The sequence below is a fragment of the Artemia franciscana genome, chromosome 6, assembly GCF_032884065.1.
Source record: "Artemia franciscana chromosome 6, ASM3288406v1, whole genome shotgun sequence".
NCBI classification, from domain to species: domain Eukaryota; kingdom Metazoa; phylum Arthropoda; class Branchiopoda; order Anostraca; family Artemiidae; genus Artemia; species Artemia franciscana.
The window spans coordinates 25,314,079-25,326,376 of record NC_088868.1 but is presented as its reverse complement, the minus strand read 5'-3'; the positions used below and the strand labels follow the sequence as shown (position 1 = coordinate 25,326,376).

The 12,298-nt window shown below is 33.6% G+C and overlaps 1 protein-coding gene across 1 annotated transcript in view; it reads right to left on the bottom strand.

Moving 5' to 3' along the window:
- Positions 1-12,298, bottom strand: part of LOC136028528 (titin-like) — a 524,102-nt gene that overhangs the window by 351,124 nt on the left and 160,680 nt on the right. Inside the window, exons 26-28 of the mRNA XM_065706373.1 lie at positions 11,933-12,077; positions 1,542-1,678; positions 126-227 (exon numbers count right to left, since the gene is read on the bottom strand). Of these exons, the coding sequence (XP_065562445.1) occupies positions 126-227; positions 1,542-1,678; positions 11,933-12,077 (384 nt within the window). The remainder of the gene's footprint in view (positions 1-125; positions 228-1,541; positions 1,679-11,932; positions 12,078-12,298) is intronic.

The following is a 12,298-nucleotide window of genomic DNA, read 5'->3' as shown; positions in this document are numbered from 1 at the left end:
CTCGATATTTTTAGGGATTCTCGACTTCTCAAGCCAGTGGTGGCTAAGCGGAATATAAATCATTATACAAGACTCTAAATCTCAAGTGAAATAGATTCAAGATTTACATAGGAGACAACTCTTACCTGTCACTTCTACTAACCAAACAACGGTTCCGCCCAGAGAAATTTCTTGATCAGATAGTCCTCGCACTATTTTTGGTGCATCTACGTGAGCCAATTTGGGAACTACAAAAAAGTGTATTGAATAGCTGGAAGTATGGAAATAATTATAAATTGAAGAGGAGATGATTTGACACAAGGTAACAAGGGTGTCAATTACAAAGTGGAGGGGAAGGGAGAACATTTACCACCCTCCCCGCCCTTCCATTTCCTGGATTCTGAAAACATGTTTTTTTGGTATTTTATTGGAAAATGCCTTTTTTGTATTTTCACTGAAAAAGCCGAAAAAACAATGAATTTGCCCTCCTTGGATTAAAAAATACATCTTGCCCTCTCCTCTAATATTTGATGAACTAAAGCCACTGTGATCTAACTATAGAAAATCATCAGAAATGTTAATTGCCTTGTCAGAATCATTAATGTTAGCTCATCTATTCCAAGTTATTTTTAGGGATTATTTTAAATAAATTTTGAAAGATTCAAAATTTTTTGCATATTCAGATCGGTGAAAAATTTTCAATACTTAGTAAAAATAAATAAATAAACAGGAATCAGATGATATCAAATTGACACTACTTTGTCTCTTCTTCTAAATGAGGACTTAAAAGAAGCTAAATTGCACATTTGAAAAGTCGAAAACAAAATTGGATACGGGTATAACGGGTATGTACTCATCCTGGTTTCCCAAAAGGGAGAGTAAATTCAAATACTGATGTTGGAGGAGAACCAGACAAAGGGTGACTTTGGGGCCTCGCGTGAAATAGACTGAGAATTTTTCCATGACTGGGCAACGAGACTTGAAAACCTTTCAAAAATAAACGTGTATCCTCAATGTTGAATGGGATAATCTTTATTTCTGGTCCTATCCTGGGAAGACGGGATCATATTACCCTTGACGAGACCGAGCCATGCTCATGATAGTAGTGCCAATTACTACTGAACTTTCTTTCAGTGGTGTAATTAGTTTGTTCTTAAAAGAAACCTTTTTTATGTTCAAGCAAATAAATATACGATACTTGTTTATTATTTAGTACACACTCGAGAATAAATTGGTTACATAGCAACAAAACTCATTTATTTTACAACGCATAATAATAGAAGATAGTTTCTACAGTGATACAAGACCTGAATGCGGGGTTTGCTAACAGTACGATACCATTTGTTACTGCAGTTCGTTTAATTTCTTTCTAGGTTTACCAGCTGTCGTCGGTGGCCTGGTGTGAGCAAAAGCTAGGCATTTGTAAAAAAAAGAGTTATTGACATAAACTGACCTATTATGCTTACATCACATTCTGGTATATCTCACCAGGATTAACCTAACTTCACTTCTTGAGTGTGTACTGAATAATACACAAGTACCTACGTGGAAATGTTGCTTACTTGTAATTGGTAGACTCCGAGAAATAATTTCCTCTGGGAGAGAAACAAAGCAAGAAATTTCATCTTTCCAGACACGGTTCTCTGCGAAGCACGTATATTGTCCAACGTCGCTTAAGCAAGGAGATATTACAACCAGTCTGAAAATAAACAATTATACTTTGTTTTCTTTTTTTATTCTACGTTTGCTTTGTATTTTAAATAATGAAAAGTCAATCTAACTGATCATTAATCTGAAAATTGAAAAAAACAACCCAAAACAATTTTTCATCTTTGGCAAAAGATCATTTCAATAGTTAAGCGTATATAACTGTCTCACTACACAGTGTTTTTTCTATATGTTTCTCTGGTGGTTAACCGAGGTTTAGTTAATTTTAAGTTTTGTTTATTATAAAATTGAATACACCGAATTTAAATAAGAGGGACAGTTTTTGTTTTTCTTGAAACGGAAACAAAAAGCAATGCAAGAACTTAAAATGAGAGTAAATGTTCCAATAAATAAGGGGTATAGCCAACCCTCCTCCCCCCTATCACAGTCCCATATTCTTTACGATAGAGATAAGACTTTTCTATTTCAATACTTCAATTATAAATCCTCTGCCCTATGAAAAACTTGATGAAACTTATTGTTTTCTATTACAATGCTTCAAGAATGAAAACGCCCATTAAGTTGAATTGCTTTTCAGCAATAAAGTTTTCATTTAAAGGCTGTGTTATAAAATTTAAACAGAAAATCAAATGCTTGTAAATACTAGCGAATTACATTTTTTGTATTCAAACATACTTTCAGACAATCATCAAACTTCCGTATAAAGAGTGAGGGGTTAATGAGGATACATTTCCCTCCCTGTACGTAAAATATGTTTATTTTCGTTATAGGATTCAACGCTGCTGTCAATTTTAAATAACAATGGTTCTTTTTGTTGAATTACCTAACAAAATATAACCTATTCAAAACTTAACTTGACAACCAAAGCAGTTTTCTGGTGGTAAAATGTAAGAGAACCTGAGGATGTGGTCGTAGCCACATTGGTCTCTAAACCCGCTTGTTGTGAGCTGAAATGGCTGATGATCTCTTAAAAATGTCATTCACAAAAGTTGAGTTTTGAGTTTTCCTGATGTAACCGTTTAGGCTGAGTTAGACCGTTTACAATATATTAAAAAGTAATGGAAAAGAAACCAATGCTAGAAACATATCTTTGGTTTTAGCATTTAGTTTTTATTTTTATGTGCCTTGATCAGTTTTTCTAATTTCTTCTATTTTCTTAAAAATTTTAAAGACAGAAAATTACGAAGCACACGTGAGTATCAAATTTTATATCCTTTTGTAATAATTGTATTTAAAAACAGAGCCGTTTTCTAGGGTTGGCAGTGCCCTGGGAAAAATTAATTACAACACCAACTCCCGATTCCAGTATAGATAGATAGATAGATATGTGTATTTCAAAAACCCGTGGGCCATATACACAAAAATATAAATAAATAACAAACAAGCAAGGAAATGAACAACAGTACGAACACGCACAAAAAAACAGAATTCAACGCGAAAGTACCTAATCTAACTACAAAAGAAATTAATCATATAAAACTTTTTCTTCTTATTAAAGATTTATCTATATATACTCCCACTCGAAATATTGTGGTTGGGTTACTATTTTGTAGAATACCCGGAAGCATCAAATTAATCCCATGCAAATAAATTTCCCGTAAATCCAAGAGCACCGGGCATTTCCGGAGAAAATGATCCAAGTCTCCATCATCATCTTTACAAAGGGGACAAACATACCGCCTATCAGGACCAACTATCATTTTATTTTTGTCGAACGTTTTTTGCCTGTTCTGGATTGGAAGACAATTTGCCCTAAGCTGTATCCAACGACGTAGAATCATAGCCGGTAAGTTAAATTTAAAATAAACTTCCTCCCCAAAACTAGGTTTTGCCTGATTATAATGTTGTAGGGTTGTAGAATCAAAAACCAGCCCTTGCAATGCTGAATTTCCTGACTCTCTAATATAAATCGTACCTGGCTTTCTAAATTTGTTGGTACATCACGAGAGCAAAGACCACTATTCATAAATAAGGCATTCCTACTTTTTCTAATAATGTATATGCAGACAACAACGAATCAAAGTGAAAAATTTGATAAAAGTGGGCAGCCCACCAGCCACCCCCGAGCCACTGCAGCTGCCCCGGTTGTCTCCCCCTTTGAACGGCTCTGTTGAAGATAATCCATTAAAAACCATCAAAGCAAAATCATTTAAGAAACAAATCATGTTTTTAACATTGAAATTTTAGCTATAAAGTTATGAATCGGTGATCATAATTAGAATCCAGTTTTTAATTAATTCTTTCCAAAAGTCAAATTGTCTAGTCTACTCTACGCAGATATACAATTTTAATGACTTTCAGACTAATTATTTAAGAGCTAATTAAAAGCTTGAAAAAAGGTCATCCAATCTTCTTTATTTTAATTAAAGCATTGCCATAAAAAGACCTCATCATAAAATAAATAACAGTAATCATTGTAGATTCGTCATTAATATCTACCAATATCCTAAATACATCAGAAGCAGTGCAATAGCGCTGTCTAAGAAGCCTTCATTGTGTTATTTATTTCTGTTTTTTCTCCTGGCCACTTCGTATAAAAAGAGCGGTCACAAAAAATTCTGAGCGGACTCATTCAATTGGAAACTGAAAATTCTGGGGCCCTTTTTATGAGTGATTAGAAGGAAAACAGCCCCTTCCCTTGCCCCTTTTTTATACCCGGGCCCACGGGCCCAAGATGACACCTGATCAAAATTTCGATATAATGATCTGTTCAAAGTAGTCTAAAAGTCCAATAAGTAGGCCGTTGAGATAAGGGCCGTAAATAATGTAAAGTACCAACCGTTTTAAACATAATTATACAATAGAAAAATGAGGCTTGTTTGATGTTGATTATGCGAATAAGTATGCCTCCGGGGTGAACATAAGCCCCCACAACCCCAGGGGCAATGGTCGAAGGTCATATAAATGTTCAGTTGTAAACAAATAGGATTTAGTAGACTGGCTCTTAGTAATCACTCACTAGGTCAAGATTCACCGAGTTTCACAAAGGTATAACCTGATAACGATACAGATAACCAAGTAAATCAAAAGACGCTATTAACCCGAGTTTTCAAATTATCGGCGATGTCTCGGGAATGGCTTGGAGAATCAAGTTGAAACCTCCAGGTAGTTTGTGAGGGATTAAAGGATCTCAAGTTTTAATATGGGGGAGAGGTAGGTCAAAAGTTACTATGTGCATGCAGATCGAAATAGCATTATGTGTAATATCGGCAACGGATAGGAGGAATAAAACTGAAACTTTCAGGATAATATTGAAGAGAGGGGGGAAGGTTAGACAGGAGGTCTTAAAATCTTGGGTTGGGGGGAGTGAGAATGGTTTTTTTTCTGATTCATGAAAGCCGTTTTAGTTGTAAGATAGCACATATGCAATATTTCTAGAACTGCTTGGGATATTAAGTTCAAACTTCTAAGGAGTGTTAGCAGGGTCAGGTAGGTCTCAGGTCTTAATTTGGGGCGAGGAGGCTATAAACCATTTAGTCCAATCTACTCAAATATTTTAAAGTATATGGCCTTCTGAAGAACCCATACTCTATTTACGATTAAGTAGCAAGGTATCAAAAGACTGTATTTGCTGCCAAGTCATCAAAACAGCCTATCTGCGATGTCCTGAGAAGTGCTTTGGGGGTGACTCTGAACGTTATTGGGAGTCTTGTGGGAGGGAATTGGGGTAGCAGATCAAATTTAAAACGAACGGAATTTGCCAAAGGCCGGAGTAGGACTATTGCTCCCTAAACCTTCTAAAGGCTGTAGTGTCATTTGCCATTTACAGAAAACAAAGTGTATTTTAAACATTTTTTCTTTAATAAGTATAAGAAATTACAAAAAATTGCTAAAATTTCCAGAAATTAATATCATTGCATATTAAGCAATCAAATTAATCTCATTAGTTCTTTCCAGTCATCTTGATTATTCTGGTGATTTTATTTTTCGTCTATCTTTTGAAAAATAAAAATCCTACTGTTTAAAATACTTATTGTTATCAGTAAAACCGAAATGAAACTTAAGGCGTTTGAAGGGTTAGAGAGCAAGGGGAGAGTAGCACCATATCTAATCGCAAACCTTGATTAGCCTTGCTGTTTTATTTTCTTCTTGTTTTTGTAGTTGTTTTGTTTAAGCTATAACAAATAAAAAACACACATCTCAAAATACAAATCGTTTTACGTAAAGAAGAAATGAAGCTATAGCCTTTAGAAGGTCTGTGGAACAGCAATCCAACTCTTGTTTGTGGTAAGCTCTTTTCATTCTAAGCTTAACTTGATTATTTATTTTGATTTCTGTTCATTTTAGAATGTATTTGTTTAACTGTAGCAGTATTTGTTATCTTTATGTTTACTGTGATTATTTATTTCAATTTATGTTCATTTTTGGTTTCATTTAATCATCAATGGAGATGTCTATTCGTTTAAAGTTATAGTCATTTTGGAATTTTTTTCTATTAATCTCTGGTTTTAACATGGCTCTTTACATTCCTCCAAAATTTCGTCTAAAAGGTCTTTTAAAAATTAATATAAAAATAGACACTTTCCTTTTGCAGTAGTAGATATCTACCAATTTATAAAACAATATGACACACAATTATGTGTCACATTGAAAAATGCCTAATACGGTGCAAATTGTAGGGTATTGTAAGATTTCAGATACACGTAAGACTATTTGTTTCAATATAACGGCGGTAGTAACAAAAACAGGAATGCATGGAGAAATTTAATTGAGGGGAGGAGGATAAAATAAAGCAGAAAATCCGCTAAGACAAAGAATTGTAATATACTTTCGAGAATATTAAGATTTTAGAAGAGAGCCAAGCCAGAAACCCCCCCCTAAACTTTTTAAAAGCCGAGAATTGAGTCTTGGCAACCCACCCCCAAAAAAACAAACACTATCAAAGAAAGAAATAAATATTTTTGGATCGTCAGTTTTTAATGATGAGTCGAATTTTTAATAATGCGAATTCTTATAATGCGAATTTTAACAATTTTTGAAATTTTAATAATGCGAATTTTTAAGCATTGTGTTTGTACCTTTCCCATAGGAAAGTTATTGTAATTAGTATAATACGTCTTTAATTAAAATGGCTTAAGGGAAAAGGTGGTTTTAGGTAGTTCAGGTCACTGATGTGTCTTCTTTTTTCTACCATGGCTAGCAGGCTACTGCAACATCATAGAGGGATCATTTAAAAGCTACTGTTCATATATACGTTCTTTTTATTAAGTTTTCTCAATGACACTATCTCTACATGCCATATGACAACCAAAATGGCACTTGTTGGTGCCATTTCTCAATTATACAGGCTGGGAAGCATAAAAAAGAGTACTATTATAAATTTCAAGGTCAAAACGCTAGACTTGAAATCCTTTGTCCGTGAAGACGGAGTTTGGAATCCTGATGTATTTGGTTTGGAACGGGGGTCAGTGGCGTGACTCTGTAAGCTCACCAGAGTTTATCCACTCTAAATGGGTACCCGATGGGGAAGGTAAACAGGAAGATTGTGAAAAAGCACGGGATACCCCTTCTCCCAATTGCATTTCCTAGATAAGGCCTACGGAACAGAGATGCACACCGATAATAGAGATTATTAAAGTCCAGTGCCGTATTCTTTACCTACTACCTTATAGGAGTTTCTATACTTCATTTTTGGATTTTGCTAAAGGTTCCAGGGATACCTTTGATCCTTTTGATGAAAAAGCAGAGGAAGAACTACCTGATGTTGATTACGAGAGAAAAAATTCCTCAACGAAGAATCAATTTTGAGGTTGTTTCTAAACAACCTCATAATTAAATAAAAAAAACAAGTTTTTTAAACTGAAAGTAAGGAGAGACATTAAAACTCAACAGAAATTTATCCGTATGTGAAAGGGGCTGTTCCCTCCTCAACGCCCAGCTCTTTCGCTAAAGTTTAACTCTTTCTCTCAAATCTACTTTTTAAAACAGTTAAAAACAGTTAAAAACGCCCAGCTCTTTACGCTAAGGTTTAACTCTTTCTCTCAAATCTACTTTTTAAAACAGTTAAAAACTTTAGCGTAAAGAGCGGGGCGTCGAGGAGGGAAAAACCCCTTTCATATACAGATTAATTTCTGTTCATTTTGAGTTTTAACTTCGCTTCTTACTTTCAGTTAAAAAACTTGTTTTTTTATATATTTAATTTCTGAACGTTTTTGAATTAATACAGGTTTTGATTTTGGCTCTCAACATAAATACTTAAAACTAAATTTGCCTATTATTTTTATTTTTTTGGCTAAATGGCTTTCTCTTAGTTTTGATCGGACGATTTTGAGAAAAAAGAGGTAGGGGAGGAGGCCTAGTTGCCCTTCAATCTGTTGGCTACTTAAAAAGGCAACTAGAACTTTTAAATTCTTACGAACATTTTTATTAGTAAAAAATATGAGTAATTTACGAACTAGCTTACGTAACGAACTTCTATAGTCGTATATTTTCATTACGTATATGAGGGGGTTTGCCGCCTACTCTTTGATACCTTGCTCTTTACACCAAAGCTTAAGGTTGAAATTACTAAAAATACTTTAGTGTAAAGAGCAGTTATTTAGGAGGAGATGACCCCCTCATTTGCGTAATAATTTCTGTTTGTCTTGTTTTAATGCTGCTCCTTACTTTTAGTTGAAAAAACGTTTTCATTTTTATTTTTTCATTGTTTTTTTGTTTTAAATAATGCTAGAAAATCCTGCGCCACCTTCATGGAAATTATCTTCCCCTATGACAAATTCCTCCATGGAAAGATCCTCCCACGTAAACTCCTCCGCTCAATCCCCTCCCCAACCAAGACAACAATTCCACTGAAAATTTCTGTACACTTCCCAGTAACCATTACTATATATAAATACTGTTCAAAGCTTGTAACTTGCAGCCCCTCCCCCGGGGACTGTGAGGGAGTAAGCCGTCCCCAAAGACATAGTTCTGGGACATTCTAGGACCACTGAGTCGATACGATCACCCCTTGGAAAAAGAAAAGAAAGAAAAATAAAACAACAAAAACAAACAAATAAACACGCACCCGTAATCGGTCTTCTGGCAAAAAAAAAACCAACAAAATTCCACAGTTTTGTGGACAGGAACTTGAAAATTCTACAGTAAGGTTCTCTGATACGCTGAATGCGATTGTGACTTTCGTTAAGATTCTATGATTTTAGGGGGTGTTTCCCCCTATTTTCCAAAATAAGGCAAATTTTCTCAGGCTCGTAACTTTTGATAAGTAAGACTAAATTTAATTAAGCTTATATAGCCTATTTAAATTCAGAATAAAAGTACGATTCTTTTGATGGATCTATTAGCATCAAAATTCCATTTTTAGAGCTTCGTTTGCTATAGAGCCGGATCGCTCCTTACTACAGTTCGTTACCACGAACTGTTTGATGGTTGTAAATTGCTTTTGAGAAAGCTTTTTTTTATCTGAAAAGACACAAAATGAATTTAGAGCAAGGGTGACTCAAGATGAATGAAGTTCTCGCAGCCTCATGCGCATAGAAAGTGAAAAATTACGCAGTTTATCTTTTGATAATCTCATCACTGACTATCTCCAGACTAATTTGGGAGTGTTGCAGTAATTGATAAGTCTTGTGAATATCAACCAGCAAGTAATTTCGCAAATGCAAAATTATCATAAATTTTAACTCCTGCGTTCTATTCAAAATATTTATGGCTTGTTTTCTTGTTTTGCCTTCTCGGTAGTATTAATATGCAGCTTGTGTAATGCAGAAATTATTCCATCATTTCTATAAAGTGTCTTTTTTCAGTCATTGAATGTCCTTCCGGTCTAGTCTTTGGAACTTCTTTGAAGAATAGCAACAGTACTGCTCATTCATGTTTGGATGATGAAAGAAAATGGTATATACCTAGAACAATTCCAAAAAAGTTTACTGCCTCTACAGTCAACTGCGGCACTACCAACAGGATATGAGGAATGACTATCACATGAAACATACATACCATACATGTTAATCTTCATTATCATTTTCTGCTTACCTATGTATGTGACAGACACATTGGAATTAGTATCTATGATTACCTTGATCTTTACTAAAATCTATTTTACATTCATTTCTAAGGTGTTTGTGCACCCTATTATCATACTCAAACTGCAACGACGTAGGGTAATCCACGATTAACCAGATACCAGGGGGCTGCTGGATCCAACTAGCGTACGAAGCAAAAGTACTCATTCAAAGCCTCTAGACCTAGGCTATTACGAAGAATTCTATCTAATGACCTTCACCAGAAGATGGACCTCTCAGCTATATACTAAACCCATAATTCAGGAGATCAACTTAATATTAGATTTTAGTTTGTTCGGTTTCCCTCGGCTACAACTAACTGAATTTCTAGCAGACCATGATTTCAGAGAGCCACCGTCTCAACCAGCACCGAGGTTTGACAAATCCGCCACTATAGCTAGGCCAAGACAAATTGGGTGGCAGCAAGCTGAAAGTAAGCATCGGAAAAATCTAGGCAACCGACATTTGCTGTCAAAATTTATTTGACTTTGTATAATCATAATTACTGGCATAATTACTTATTTGGTTGTCACTAATGCAAACCCAAGGCATAATAGCGCTTTGTTCTTTGAAAAGACGAGCTAAACAAAATTTGGTGACGTTCCAGACGGGCGGCATTGGGACAAATCATGGTGCAGTATATTTAGATATTTTTGACAACTGCACACTTGGACACTTTTTTGGGGGTCCCCAAGAAAGCAGCAAATTTAAGCTATAGTTTGGGTAGATAATTTCTAAGATCAAACTGCCTTTCCATGACGATAAATAAAAGTTCAAATAGGGATAAAATCCTTTTAATAAACAGTGATAAATTTCACTAAAAAATACTAACAATTATGGTAACATATGCAGTTACTGTTACCACTGATGATGGCCACTGCATATATGACAGAAATATAGTATTTTTTGTGAAATTTATCACTGTCTATTAAAAGGACTTTTATCCCTATTTGAACTTTTATTTATCGTTACTTTATTATTCATTGTGATTTCTTTGCATTTTAAAATTTCACTCTTTTTTATAATTTTGTAAAAAAAAAATACTAGATATTGCAGTCACATAGGCAGTGGCCGTCATCAGTCATACAAGGCCGCCATACTATGTAGTCTTGACGTAGTGATGCCGGTCACTGCATATGTGACCGAAATATCTTTTGTAAAATTTATCACTTTTTTGTAAAATCCTTTTTTAATAAAAGGATTTTATCCCTATTTGAACTTTTTCTTATAGTTGGGTATTATATATATATATATATATATATATATATATATATATATATATATATATATATATATATATATATATATATATATATATATATATATATATATATATACATATATATATATATATATATATATATATATATATATATGTATATATACATATATATATATATATATATATATATTGAACCATAAATACCTATTTCATTTGCTTTATTCGTCACGAGATCTTACTGCTGTAAAACTAATTAAAGCACTTTTCTTTCAGGTTACTCATATATATATATATATATATATATATATATATATATATATATATATATATATATATATATATATATATATATATATATATATATATATATATATATATATATATATATATATATATATATATATATATATATATATATATATATATATATATATATATATATATATATATATATATATATATATATATATATATGTATATCCTACACTGGGTGGGACAAAACATAAACTGGTTATTTAACTTCTTTTTGTGTTTTTTATAATATAGTTAAGAGCAGCTATTGCTTAGATCTTCACATTTTGAACCTAAAAAGCTACTGATAGCACATAAATACCTATTTCATTTGCTTTATTCGTCACGAGATCTTACTGCTGTAAAACTAATTAAAGCACTTTTCTTTCAGGTTACTCATCTATTAACTAGACATTAATGGCTTTAAGCATACCCGTTGAGTTTTAGATCCTTCAGGGAGTACGGGGCCTACCCCTGGTGCCAAGAAATTGGCACCAAAGATGCCGATGTTCAAGGTAAAAGGCGTTTTCTTACACTTCCAAGTACAACCATAAGTTTGGTGGCAGGCTTCACTCTTCCCGGGATTCACCTGGGTGGAGGCTCCTTCTGGCTCCTCCTACCTTACAGGCATGCCTATTAGCTTTGCTTTGCTGATTGTATGAACGTACCTACTGTAAAATAAAAGTAGAGTAAATACGTCTAGATGTTTGCTATACAGCGGAGATCCTTTGAAAGCCATGAGAACCAAATCTAATTTATTATTACTTACCGACAGTGCCCATCATCTGTTACAGATGTTTTATAACGACTTGATTGTAGCTTGTTACCATCTTTATACCAAACTACACGAGGAAGTGGGAATCCAGACATTCTGACAGAGAGAACTAGCTCGTTCTCAGATCCAACGTAGTTTTCTAAAAAGAATGCAATAAAAGGAGTATATATATATATATATATATATATATATATATATATATATATATATATATATATATATATATATATATATATATATAAAATGTTAATACATTTTTCGATATGTAAAAGGGGAGGTAAATTCTGAGCAGATTTGTACAAAACAAAGAAATGATACAGAAAAGTGCAGCTTTTTTGTGGCTAAATATTGGTTAGATTT